The following is a 14,900-nucleotide window of genomic DNA, read 5'->3' on the forward strand; positions in this document are numbered from 1 at the left end:
TCCTTGGTTGGCAGAGATGATAAGATACAAAATAAGTCTCTCATACAATCCTTTAACCCAAATCACTAATTTGTCAGTTCCCTTTTACAAATGATGCTAGAATTTTCTATAGGCAACTTGGGAAAAATTTTTACTTCTCCGGAGTTTATACTGAAATAATGACAATCTTCATAGCTATAATGAGTTTCTACTTGGAAGGATAGTCCAAATATGCATTCTCCCAGCCTACTGAGTCTTCCTGATATGGATTTTTTCTTTTCCTGCATCAGAGATAGAGGACTGATTCCTGGGAATTTTATTACAAGACTCTGTAATTACTTAGAAGACTCTGGAGAACCAAAAGGATTAACAGAGAATTTTCTGTTCCTCACTACCTAGCCCTTGGAAATTTACTAACAGAAAAGGCCATGTCTTATATATGTACAGCCCTTTTCAGTATACAAAACATTCGCATGGTTGGTATCTTGTGTTGATTCCTATAGTACTGCCTAGCACATATTCTCCCCATTTTTTTCAGATGAGGAAATTCAGGTACTGAGAGGTTAAACAATTTACTAATACTTCCTGATAGCAGAACTGGAATCTTAACCTGAATATATTCTCCAAAAATTGGTGCTCATGTCACTATGCGTGCTGCCGATATGTGGGACATTTTACTCTGCAATACCCCAAACCTCTTCCTTCTCTCCTATAGAACATTTAACTTAGAGATACCCACAGTTGTCTTTGTCCTATCATGTATGAAAATTAGACACAACGCTTATTTATTGGAAAGATTATTCAACTTGCTTTACATTACACTTGAAGAAGGGTAATGTAGGCTTTCTTTAAGTAACTTTATCTTTATAATTGCATAATTAATACATGCTCAATGCTGAAAATTTGGAAAGAAACAAAAAGCATTTCTAAAATAACATATACCACCACCCAGCTATCAGCAATGTTCAATTTTGGGGGGTTCATACTCCCTAAGGTTTTCTGTCCATAGCGTAGTTTTGCTTTTATGATGCTTTCTCTCACCCCATAGGAGAACATGGTTCAGCTTGCTACACATACGGTTTCGTTTCCTACACTCCAGATGAACAAATGAAAAAAATATTAATCCAAGCAAAGAAGGATCAAGAAGCTACATCAGTTGCTTCATCACATCACAAAATTCACAAAGGAGACAAAGGATAGTCAGAAAGATTTTTATATTCCCTTTTGCTTTCAAGTTATTTACATCATCAAAGACTTCTCTCTTTCCCCAATAGCATAGACCATCAGAGCTTTCCAAACTAGTGGCACTTATGCTATTAATACCTGTGCTATTTTTTTTTCCAGGTTTTGAAGATCATGATCACGTGGATTCATCTAACTAAACGGTACCTGGGGACATGGTGGTCCTTTAGAGAGCACATCTAAATTCCTGGCTAATTTCTTGGTTTGCCACTCAGCGTAGGACCTTGTTTGATTCTCTCTATCAGAACTCTCCTGTTTTCCCCACCATGCTGTCTTTATTAGCTTGAACTCCTTTCCTAAAATGGTCCTTCTGTTGATCTTGTCAGTGCTGCTTTTGAAAGAAGATGTCCGTGGGAGTGCACAGTCTAGCGAGAGGAGGGTGGTGGCTCACATGCCGGGTGACATCATTATTGGAGCTCTGTTTTCTGTCCACCACCAGCCCACCGTGGACAAAGTTCACGAGAGGAAGTGTGGGGCAGTCCGCGAACAGTATGGCATTCAGAGAGTGGAAGCCATGCTGCACACCCTGGAAAGGATCAACGCAGACCCCACACTCCTGCCCAACATCACACTGGGCTGTGAGATAAGGGATTCCTGCTGGCACTCGGCTGTGGCCCTAGAACAGAGCATTGAGTTCATAAGGGACTCCCTCATTTCTTCGGAAGAAGAAGAAGGGTTGGTGCGCTGTGTGGATGGCTCTTCCTCCTTCCGCTCCAAGAAGCCCATAGTAGGGGTCATTGGGCCTGGCTCCAGTTCTGTGGCCATTCAGGTCCAGAATTTGCTCCAGCTTTTCAACATACCTCAGATTGCTTACTCGGCAACAAGCATGGATCTGAGTGACAAGACTCTGTTCAAGTACTTCATGAGGGTTGTGCCTTCAGATGCCCAGCAGGCTCGGGCCATGGTGGACATAGTGAAGAGGTACAACTGGACCTATGTGTCAGCTGTGCACACGGAAGGTAAGTTTTCTTTACTTTCATGAAGTATGTCTTCTTAGGCACTCAGCAGCTTCCCAGTTAAAATGTCAGGTTTGGGAAGGTGAAAATATTCTTAACAACTATTTGGGATCTTTTGAGCTGCCCCATTATATATCATTAATAAAGAAGGAACTGGATGAAATATGTATAGAGTGACACAAATCTAAGATAAAGGAATGGTCATGTAGCCATTTGGCAAAGTGGAAATTTTTTTTTGGATTATGTATTGCATTATTTGCATTTCTGCTATAATACTGCTAGAGATTTTAAAGTTGTTTAACTCTTCATTGAACATTTCATGTTTTTAACATTTTAAAGGTGTTCCAACTGCGTATTATTTATGATAAAAAGAGATACACATAAATACACATAAGGAGTGAGGGCAGCCAGTTCTGGCCCAGGTGTAATGTGGTAGAAAAATACCAAACTGCTTAGTCTTACAACCATTTTTTCAACTGAGTATATAATTAAATGTGAAATGGATACATGTGAATTAGTTTTATCTTTGTATATAGCATACTTAGGAAATGTAAGTTTTAATAATTTAGTTTTAAATTGCTTCTGTATGCTCAAAGTTTAGTGGAGAAGGGAAATATGACAGGCTTTATAACAGTTAATAATACTATTAGCCCTTTACTATTGTATAGTGTATTTTTAAAATGCTTTGGTGTACATTATTTGTTAGTTCTTACCCAAGGCTGTTTGGGATGATTTGGGTTTGACCTACAGAGTTTAAGGAACCCAAATGGTGAGACTCAGTTATTATGCAACTTTCCATCTAGGAGAACATACTGCATATACTACACACACAATAGAAGGCCAAAAGGGGTTCAAAATACTTTTTCTATCTCCTTCGATTGTTGTGAGGGTTAGTTTAGATTTAAAAGCCCTGCAATAACACTATCAGTGTGGTTCAAACAATCTAAACCTGTCAAATGTGGGGTTTCATTATTAAGAAATTAATGAAATAACCAAAGAAATCTTAGTACAGAGCTTGGGAGCCAAGCACCAAGTAGATATAGCAAACTTTTATTATCAAGTGGCATAATATGGATTTCACTGAATAGCCACTCATTAATATTCAGAATGGCATAAACATAAAATGGGCTTCTATATTGATTGAGATTTCTATGCCTCTGGAAATTTTCATGTATAAATTTATAGTTTACTTACAGAGATGTTAATGTATAGAGATTTTGAGCAATGTATAGGTGATTGAAGTAGGAGACATTTGATTTATTTTGTCCAATGATGAGATGTTTTTTAATAAAATCACTATTTCATTTGATTCTCACAACAAGTAGTTATACAGATAATTCAGATATTCTATTCCTGTTTTATTTTTAATATACATATATATTTTATTACTGACAGTATTATAGATGCCCCCCATTCCCACCCTCATTGGCCCCTCCACCCAGTCCTTACCCTGCCCCATGCCTTCACCACGCTACTGTCTGTGTCCATGGGTTATGCATGTAAGTATATAAGTTCTTTGGTTAATCTCTCCCCACCCACCCCCATTTTAAAGTATGAATGTTTTAAGAATTCAAATAATTCATCTAATAAGTACCGAATAGCAGTCTCAGAGCCAGAAGTAAGGCTTATAGCTACCGACTCATAGTTCAGTGACCTATTATAATTTAGCAGAATCTAATGGAATCACACTCTCAGGATATATTTATACAACACATATTTCTTAAGCACCAATAGATGAAAGGCCTTCTGGTAGTTCTTATAAGGATGGCCCCATGTTGTATACATCACTATCTTAGATGGGCATGCAGTCTGGCAAAGCAGATGGTTCCAGATGACAAGGAATTAAAATATCTCTAAAGTAAATCGAATAAGAGAAAATACCCCATTCTACTCTGTAGTAATGGGGGCCATGGTGGAAATCTTAGAGAATAAAATGGAATTTGACAGTTGAATTTTAACAGGAAGAACACTGACAATTGGTGAAAATTAAAAAAGGGTGGATTTTCAGCAAAGAGCATGAGAAAATATGGGAAGGTGAGAAAATAAAATAATGTTGTTTTTTTTTGGAGAAAAACAAGGATAAAGGTATGTTTTGGTTTGCTTCAAAAAAAAATCAAGATTTTTTAGGAACTTCCCTCTAGATTCCAAAGAGAAGGGCTTGGTCACTATGTGTGAGATGCTTATCCAATATTGTCTTAAAAAAGAAACTTATCATCATGACTACTGGCTCTTACTAATTTAAACTGTTTTTGTTTTGTTTTTTAACTAAAATGTATAACAATAGTAATCCAATAAAATAAATAAATCATGATTCATCCAATGTATTATTAGATATCTATTAAAATTAATGAGGCATTCTATTGTGAGATCATAATTATCTCCAAGATCATTTTAAGTGAAAAAAGTGAGGGGGAAGTTCTATATGTATGGTATGTTATTTGAGTTTATAAAAAACACTTGATTGGATATTCATAGAATTGCTCTTAGAGCAGAGCACAACTGATAACAATTGTTCCTTCTGGGGAAAAAATCTAAGTGGTTAGGGGATAGGGTGGAATAAATGAAACTTACTTTTTTTATATAACTTTTACATGCAAATACTTAAAGCTATATATTACACACATAAACTATGTATTACAACAGAACAATTAAAAGAAAACCAACTTTTGTTTTGTTTTTTTGGGGGGTGGGCAAAAACTAAGCCAAAAATATTCTATCGCCAAATTTTGGCAAATTTAATTATTTTGCCAAAATAGGCCAATAGAAATTTTGTTGCCTAATTCTGGCAAAATGTTTGGATGATACCACCAGGATTTCGGAGGAAACAAATTTTGAATATGAACTTTTAAAGATTGGAAGAAATACTCTTTGGTTTATTGTTTTTATGTAGTTTAGTGAAGAAGCATTTATATTGTTTTGATTGTAATCCAGTGCTCATATGGATAATGAGGTTACATACTTTCTTATGGTTTATCAGAGTAGGAGCAGTGTGGTAGGAAGTTTCACAAGGTAAAACTCCCCCAGGACGAGAAAAGTGCTGGAGTAACAAGATACAACTCTGTTGGGTACTGTTAGAGCTTCTAGGTGATGCCTTGTTTTCTGTTGTTTGGTCCTTCAGGAAGTCAGTTCCTACTTGAGCCTTCTTCTGGTTGGATTGGAGCAATTCTCTCTAGCCCTTGAGCACTCAGTCCCAGTATCCCAAATTTATTCCTGTGTCCTTATAATTATCCTTTGCTCAGTTGATATTCCTCTTTCTTCAAGAACATAGACAATTTCAAATGCTTTCACATAAGGCATTGAGATCTATGAAAAGAAGTCCCATTTAAAAAACAAACACTTTTTATCCCCCAAATTGCCCATGTCAGTACCTTGTCACTCATTTCTCTTGTTAGCTATCACAAGATGTTTTTTGGAGAACAAGTATGCTATTACAGAATTTCAGAAGAGAACAAAAGGTGACTTTGCCTTCAGCTTCAAGGTTAATCTGTTATACTTGCTTTTTCCTTGAATTATGATTTTTGTAGGCTAAAGGACTGTGCATTTACTGTGGCTTATTGTATTATGAAGAAATTGTTCCTAGGTGTTTTAGGCAAAGAGATAAATAGTATGAAAAGAAAAACAAAACAAAAAAGAAGGAAAAAAAATTGAGGGCAGACATTAGCTTTTGAACTATATGGAGGAAAGGAACATGCAATGACTCATTTTTATTTATTTTTCACTCCTTTAAAGGAGTCAGTTATTCTACTCTGTCTTTGCTCTAAGAAAATTTAAGGGATTCTTTGCTTCAGTACTTTTGCAAACCTTGGTACATGTGCCCATTAATGCACAAGATCAGTGGTGCTCACCTATGTAGGGGTGGGCAGATGGACCGTTTTGGCTTTGATGACTTCCATTAATGATCTCCTTTGCTTTGTAACTTGATAGTTCCCTTCCACTGTCATGCCACACTAGTCTGTGTCTGCCTCAGTCAATAGAATTTGGCGGAAGTGAGGACTCCCATCCTAGTCTGTCTGTCTTGGAGCCCTGTCCTCACCATGTGAAGGAAAAGAGCACCCAGGTTTTCTAGATGAGACCATTTTAGGTCACTTGACCTCAACTATGTGAGAGCACCCAAAGAAGAGCAGCACAACTGCCTTCCTTGCCCACAGCTATTTGCAGTCACACAATAAAGCCCAGCTGAGCCCTAACCGGCTTGGCTCAGTGGATAGAGTGTCGGCCTGTGGAGTGAAGGGTCCCAGGTTCGATTCCGGTAAAGGGCCATGTACCTTGGTTGTGGGCACATCCCCAGTAGAGGGTGTGCAGGAGGCAGCTGATCGATGTTTCTATCCCTCTCCCTTCTTCTCTGTAAAAAAATCAATAAAAAGTATATTTAAAAAAATAAAATTAAATAATAAAGCCCAGCTGAAACTGTAAACATTACCCAGCTTACCGTACATTTATAAGCAACAGTAAGTAGCTTCAGTATAAACATATTCATCCCAATGACTTTAAATTTTAATCCTCCCCCCAAAAAAATGGGATACTGCTACAATGTTTAAACCTCAAAAAAATTTAAAATGTATTACCATGCATTAATAGTCTTGATATTTAAATGTGAAAGAAAATGAATAAATGCTGTGGGCAAGAAGAACATTTTAAAATGCTTCACTCATACTTTTGTAACTAGAGATTTGATAATTCCCTAAAGCCCGGATGCTTTGAATAGTCACACACTTGCATATATCCCATTATTCCACGCTTCCTTTTGATCTAGCTTAATTTTATTGAGAAAAGTAACGATAGATTGTATTTTATACACAAAACCATGAATATTGTACTTTACAGGTGACATACAGGATTTTCACACCACAATTTTTGCTGACTTGAGTTGAAACTTCACTGTACATCCCCAAGGCCTATCAGAGTGCCTAGCACATAATGAGCGCTCAAAGACTGTTTGCTGAATGGGTGAATTTGGGTTAGAATACTACCTAGCTCACTGTTTATGAACATATAGCATGTGGATAAATAGAAGACACTTACAATTTTTCACAGTTTTGTTTCTTTAGAAAAATGAGGTGCCAAAATGCCTCCCTTGATTAATTGCAAAATGCTATTCACACCCCATTCCATTTTTTGTTTGCACTGGCTCTTGAATTTATTATTCCACCTAATGATAATGGAATGCTAATTTGTTCTAGCCAAAAAATATGTCAGTGATGCTCTTGGGGGGAAAGTGTACCAATAAGTTGTACTGGTAATGTGACAATCATTAAAACATTGTCTTCAGCCTAGCCTACATACTGTAATGTTGTGCCACTTGTAGGTTATGATATAGTTTTTCATCAATTATTTTAAAATGTGATAGCAATCTGGCTTTGGTTGTAAGACCTTCAATGTGATTCATAGTCCATGTGCTTAGTTCAATTTCTAAAAAAATGGAAATATATATCCCCCATCACACCTTTTCTGTTGTGATTGTATCAAAACAACAATTTAGGTTGGAAAGAACAAAAATGTCATTATGGGCTCTACTGAGTACTTTAAAAAAAGATTTTATTTTCCTTCTCCAGGGGTTAAGTAGTGCTGAGAGTTGAGGTGAATTTTGAGATGGTCATGATGATAATTCAGACACATAAACTACTTGGTAGCTTTTAGAATGTTAACACTGGAAAAAGTCTTAGATGAGCATTTAATCTAACCCCTTTATCTTACAGTTGAGAAAACAGAGACAGTCGGGACAAGTAATTTGGCCTTACTGGTACATAATTCTTTACAGACTTGGGTCTTAGAACTCAAGATTACTGTCTAGAATTTTGTTTATGCATAATTGTTAAAGATAATTACTGAAGTTCTTTATTTTTGCCCTTGTATGACCTCTCCATTTTATTGCTGTACTCCTTTTCCTTTCATCTGAATGATGCCAATCTGCTGAAACTCTTAATACTCATTTTAAATAGTAGCAGGGACCACAAATGACTTGGTTCATGTAAAAATTAGCTTTGAGAAATAATATGGTCCCTTTGTTCTTGACCTGTAAATTTGATGAAGTACTTCTTTGCCTGGGTCATATTAAGATTTGAAGACACTCTGAAATATTTTTCTTTGCTTTATAAACTTCCTGAAAACATTAGACCCATAAATCTTTGTAAGTGTGGATTGATTGGATAATTATATTGGTTATCACTGACAAAACAATACATAAAAGCCAGAAGATGCAATAACTTTTAGGTAGATTCTTCATTACATTAGATCATAAATCCATAATTTGGGAGATTTAGTGAAAAATCTATACTAATAATAGAGAAATATGCAAATTATCCCTTACAGCGTCACGTCATGACCGGATCATCAGGCTGTGTCCCTGCCCTCTGCTCAGGCAGTTGCAAGGCCTGGAGTAGGGTAGGATACAATAGGAGGGGATAAGAAAGGAGAGGGAGAGGAAGGCAGGCCTGCATGCAGACAGGCCGAGAGGAGAAACAGAAATACCAAAAGGGAACAAGAAAAAGATGCAGGAATGGAAAAGGGAAGGAAACGTGGGGCTGCGGGCGGGTGGGGGTGGCAACTGTGAGTGGGAGCAGGTGCCCTGGCGAGGAGCCCTGCCCAGATGCATGGGGAGGGCCGTGGCCCCCGTTGTGGACCATTGACAGGGAGGCACCCAACGAGCGGTGGATGGTCCAAGGCTTCTGGGCGAAAGCGCTCCTGCTTCGCGCAGCAGCAGCAGCACCCGGCCAGGCAGGTCTCAGCCACCCTTGCTGGGCTGGGCGTCCCAGGCAGGGAATGGGAGCAGGATGGCGGCAAGGAGGCCAGGGAAGCGGGGGGGCGGGGGGGGGGGTGGCGAACACCTGGCTGGAGCTGAGTTCTGGGCTGGGGGTTAACACCACCCCCAAACGGAAGCTTTAAGAAGGGAGGGAGGGAAGAACTTTATAAAGGAGTCAGTAGAGAGCAGAGTTAAAGAGGGAAAGAGGATGTATGAGTGAACTGTAGGAGCTATAATGAAAATGAAATATAGTTGTGTACTGGGGACAGATTTTAAAAGTAGGAGTCGGAAAAGAAAAAAGATAAATGATAGTGAATGATTAGGCAGGTAGACAGATGGATATTAAAACAGTGGAAGTAAGTAGAGAAGAATGTATGGGAAAAGTAGGATGAGAGAGAAAGAGGGAGGGGAGAAATGTTTTAAAGGGGAGCTGGTAGAGCTTAAAAGGAGAATGGGAAGAAGGAAGAAATGGGGCAGGGAGCAGAGCAGGTCTGAGGGAGGAAGTGAAGACAAAAATTAAGGTGGGAAGGAAGGAAAAGGGGAGGGAGGGCAGAGGTAAAGATAAAGGAAAGAAGGAATGTGGGGAGGGAGGGTAGGAGAAAGATGGGAAGAAGGATGATGGAACAGAAGTAGGAAATAAGGAAAAAGAAAAGTTTATAAATGATGAGTCAGTAGGAAAAAGTGTTATATAAAGGAGAGAGAAAAATTGTGTGAGAGGGAGAAGCCAATAAGGATCAGGCCCAAACTGGCAGTTGGACATCCCCCCAGGGCTCCCAGATTGGAGAGGGTGCAGGTCAGGCAGAGGGACCCCTCCCTACACACACACACACACACACACACACACACACACACACCGGGCACAAATTTCATGCACCAGGCCTCTAGTGTAGTAATAAAGAAGCAATTTTTCATATTTATGTCATTGCCAAACTGCATCGTCAGTAGTGAAGGGAAAAGGAGGTAGCCCTAGGAAGTGTGTTCAGAGGGGTACTACTTTCATCTTCCAGATAGAATAGCTATGGACTTAGCTGATAGCCCCTAAGAGAGTTATTGTCTCTTTCAGGAAACAAAAATGGGATTCACTGACATACCTAGCTGTGGCCAGGGCAAGATCTTCCCTATTTTCAATGTTTTGTTTGTTTGTTTTTTAATACAAGTTCTGGCTTGGCCTCTGACTCCCCTATAAAATACTCCTGCTTGAGATAAAATAACATCCTGCTATTTTCTCAGGTACACTTTCTCAGGTACCATTGCTATCCATTCAGTGCTGAAAATACTAGAATTTCCCCCCAAATACTCCATCCCTGGGATGACTATATTAGAAGAAACTTTTTTTGTTTTTCAGAGGATGTCACTACACCGCTCCCCTAACACACACAAATAAATACCTGGGGTGATGTGCAAATATGAGCACTATAGTTCTAATTAATCAAATGCTTCTTTCAATGTGAAGATAATCTTTGAGTGAGTATGCCTGTTAGGTGTTTGGTACCTATCTAATTTATAGTTGGGAGCAGAACAGATAGTGTATTCTCCTTTAGTCTCTGTTATTCCGATCTCACAGAGATAACATTATTGTCTGAGCTTCAGAGTTTGCATATTCAGAAAGTCTATTCCTTCTATTTACTAAAGAACTGGTCTTGTGATTCAGTTCCTCAGTCATCTTAACCTTATTAGCTGCTAGGTTTATAAGGTTTAGTAATGAGTAACAGATGTTGCTTCTGATTGAGGAAAGCTGAGGAATGGGAGGGCCTGGTGTGAAGTCTTTATGTTCCAATGCAAAACAATTTCTGCACAGCAAACTCTACTGATTGCACAGGAAGCAACCACAGAAGAACAAACAAAGATCCACAAAACTCTAAAAAGAGGATCTTTTCACTTCCTTCTTTCTCTTTCTCTGTCTCTCTTTTTATTTGCTATATTTCCCTCATCTCTTTAGTTACTAAACATTTTTATATTTTATAGGCTGTTTAGTAAGTCTGATCGAGAGTAATAGTCTTCTCATTATACCAGCAATGTTAAAGTAGTTTGAAAAAAGATGAAGATTACATCAATGCTATCTTGGAGGTGAAAAAATAGTTAAAAGAACTAATTTGACTAAAGTAAATATCACTGACATTAGAGTTTTCCTATGTGACTCTGAGAAACTCACTTCAACTCCTTCCTTCACCTGCCATATGAAAGGGGCTAGAAAGGATGTTTTTGGAGATCCCTTCTATGCCACCTGCTCTTCACATGCTTCTACAGACCACACCTGGCCTGCATGAAACGTTGGGCATCACATTTAAAATAAGATAAATAAAGGAGAGTCACCAAAATGGTTATGTGACTTGAAAACATGTCTTCAAAGAATAAAGCTAGACGAGAGGAGACAAGACACAGCAGGGCACTTTTAGGTATTTGGAAAATTCAGATGGAGAGGAACTGGATTCACTCTAGAAGGCCAGGGGCATGACAAAGAGCTAATTACTGAAATGCCAGAGTAACAAATTGTGGTTCAACTTTTTAAAAAGTATACTTTTGCTTGTTAATAGGACTGTTCAACGAAGGAAATAACGGTCAGTTTTCTGTAACTCCTGTGCACAAGCCTTAAATGGACAACCTGTTAGGGTTGCCGAAGGAGGAACACACTAGGCCAAAAGGGATAAAGAATTATGAATTTATTAGGTCATCTGGTACACCAATGGTCTGAGCCCCCAAATGGTGCCAGCAACCAGGGACAGGGAGCCAGAGATTTTAAAGGACTCTAGACGGCTTTTTTCTGGGTGGAGAATTCTCTGGGTGGATCCAGAGGGGGAAAGATAATGGTTTTATCAAGTAGAACGTGGTCTTAGCAAGTGGAATGTGGTTTAAGGGAAAGGGAATGTCAGTTGTGAAGTGGTCTAAAGGTCAGTTCTTAGGGGAGAGGGTGTTGGTTCAATTATTTGATCTGACCTAACACAACTACTTGGAGGGATATGGAAAATGAACTTAAGCCTCAATAGAGGGAGGAAAGGAATTGGGCTATTGGTCTTGTTTTGGATAATTCCCATTACTGACAATCAAATGTCATTTAACTGGGATTCTATTATTCTGTAAGTTAAAACATGGTCATACATACTATAATATTTCATGAATTTGTTAGTTGATTAATTTATTTCATAACACAGTCTGATAATGTTACATTTTATAGGTTAGAGAGTAGGTATAGAAAAAGTGTTTCCCCCACAGAACTGCAGCTGGTTAGTGACAGAACAAGGATTTGGACCAAAGGCCAACTCTTTTTAATTAAGTTCAAACTTCCTGTCTTTATATTGAGGTAATTGTGACTTGAAGAAAAACTGGAATGCACACCCCTTGATTCTTCTCCCTTCCTTAGGAAACAAGAAAACACCATTTGTTTCCCCACAGAGAAAATCTTTCTCTAATATGTCCTGTGTCTCTTTATCTGGCTTTGAAAGCAGCACATTTCCTTGTTCCCATGGAAAGAATTAATTACAGAAAAAATAAAATAAATTAAGGAGGACGTATGTGGCAACAAGACCTCACAGAAAACCTATTGTGAGTCTGATGATAAGTACAGACTGTACCTTGTTGTTTCTATTCAAATCTCTATTGCAGACTCCGTACTCCATCCTTCAGATGCCAATTATGGGAGGAAGCAGTATGGTACACATTTTTTAAGAGCTGGAGGACATATTATTAAATGCTGCAGCCTTATGTATGAAAGACTTCTTTGGAATTCATCAGGACTAGGAGTTATGACATCTCATTTTGGCACATTTGCAAATACTTTAGAAAGACTTTTCAATTTAACCAAATGTTGAGGAGACGTTTTGGCAAGAGGTGTGGTAGCCAGATGTGTTCATTTTGGGGGACTTTGAAACAAGAGATTGTGTTGTAATGATGCATTTTATGCATCAATATTCATACAGGTATTCTCACACACACAGGCTTTCAAAAGAATAATATTTTCTACTCACTGGTTTTTTTAAAAGTGCATAATAACCCATGAGTTATTTATAAGACCAATTTAGTGGGTTGCGACCAGCAGTCAACATAGAGTAAAATGGAATAAAATATATTATAAATATCAGAGTGTATTATAGGATAGAAAGAGTAGGTATTGTTTTGTAAATTTTTATTGTAGTTGCACATAGCCAGCCATATGTCCTATATAATAAAAGGCTAATATGCAAATCAACTGAACTGCAAAATTACCCATTGCTATGACATGCACTGACCACCAGGGGATAGATGCTCAATACAGGAGCTGCCCCCTGGTGGTCAGTGTGCTCCAACAGGGGGAGCGGCACTGAGCCAGAAGCCGGGCTTTTGGCAGTCGGACATCCCCCAAGGGCTCCTGGACTGAAGGCGCAGGCTGGGCTGAGGGAGGCCGCCCCCCACCCCGAGTGCACAAATTTCATGCACCAGGCCTCTGGTGGGTTATAATTTAAAATGTATTTCTTACTGTGTATTACAGCAAAAAAAAAAAAAAATGCTTGAAAGCAACTTACTCTAATTTTCTCTTTAACATTGTTAATATTTAATTTAATTTATTTTTTATTTTTGCTAGAGAAATGAAATCCATATACCAGAAGTTCATTCTTCTGTTACAATGTCATTTGGTTTGTCTTTCCTGGATGGGTGGGTTTTAAGTCTCATTATTAAAAACAAACAAGAATTCCAAAGTACTATGATAGGAAATGGTAAAGACTTTGAACAAAATATAAATAATTAACCTATTATTGATAAATTGCATAAGCATCAATATGGGACAATGGCAAAGACACTAGACCAGGATGTTAGAGGTAAGTTCCCAGGCCCAGTTTTTATCAGAGATCCAAATAAGCCTGGGAACACTTTATTTTTTAATATCCCAATATAGCACATTAAAAATAAATGTAAAAGTACATTAATTATAATTTGGTATGAAAATTTTACATATTAAAAAATTAGCATGTCTAACTACTAACAACACACACAAGATACAATGTGATATATTTATGCTATTCACATGACAATTTCTGGTTAAATAAAACCAAACATAGTGCAATTCATTATGATGTACTGTGTAATAAGGTAGTTTTAATATAAATTGACAGTCTTCTTTCAGTTTTCTATTTGTTTCCCAATAATTACATGTACAATGTCATTTGATGTATAGTCAAGTCTAAATTTGAGGTCTTTTGAGAACTGTGAAGATCAGGCCAAATACCAATCGTAAGATAAAGTGAGGTCAGCTATGAGAGAGCACTTTTAGAAGTAAAAATAGTTCCATGAAATGAGTAAGCTACAGTAGAACTGTGACCTTAAATTCACAGTTTGTTGCAAAGACATCTCAGGAATCTAAGTTTCCTATCTCTTTGGAATCATTTTATTTAAGTAGTGGTATGGATTCAGGCAGGTTTAAGTGCAAATCCTGATGATATTCTTGCTAGTGGAAATACTTTGGACAAGTCACTTAATTTGGTTTCCTCTTTCTCAAGTTGAGAGAATAATACCTGCCCCATAAGATTGTTGTGAAAAGTAAATAAAAAGCGCGTAGCACTAAGTTTGGCATATAGCAAGTGCTCAACAAGAACCTTCTAGATTAGCCTGCCAAGAACTTGCCTGGCCTTATCTACACTAATAAAAGAGAAACATGCAAATTAATCATCACTCTGCTACGCCAAGCCATGCCCACCAGCCAATCAGAGTGAGTATGCAAATTTACCCCATCAAAGATGGGGTAAATTTGCATACGCAGGCGGGGCAGGCAGCGCCAGACACCAGTGGCAAATTTGCATACGCAGGCGGGGCAGGCAGCGCCAGACACCAGTGGCAAGGTACCAGTCCATTGGGGCCCTGGGAGGCGATGTTCCCATGCCTGCGGGGCCCTGGGAACATCGCCTCCCCGGGGAGGAGTGGCTGGGCCTGCTTAGCCACTCCTGTGGGGCCCCAGGAACATTGCAGCCCAGGAGAGGCATGGCCGGCCTGCCTAGCCATTCCCATGGGGCTCTGGG

General features: G+C 38.5%; 1 protein-coding gene across 5 annotated transcripts in view; it reads left to right on the plus strand.

Annotated features, from left to right (window-relative positions):
* The first annotated feature begins 1,522 nt into the window (after positions 1-1,522).
* Positions 1,523-14,900, plus strand: part of GRM5 (glutamate metabotropic receptor 5) — a 417,372-nt gene continuing 403,994 nt past the window's right edge. For all 5 annotated transcript variants that reach the window (XM_054725511.1, XM_054725512.1, XM_054725513.1 and 2 more), the window contains exon 1: positions 1,523-2,180. In XM_054725511.1, the coding sequence (XP_054581486.1) occupies positions 1,523-2,180 (658 nt within the window). The remainder of the gene's footprint in view (positions 2,181-14,900) is intronic.

Source organism: Eptesicus fuscus, chromosome 13 (assembly GCF_027574615.1).
Source record: "Eptesicus fuscus isolate TK198812 chromosome 13, DD_ASM_mEF_20220401, whole genome shotgun sequence".
NCBI classification, from domain to species: Eukaryota; Metazoa; Chordata; class Mammalia; order Chiroptera; family Vespertilionidae; genus Eptesicus; species Eptesicus fuscus.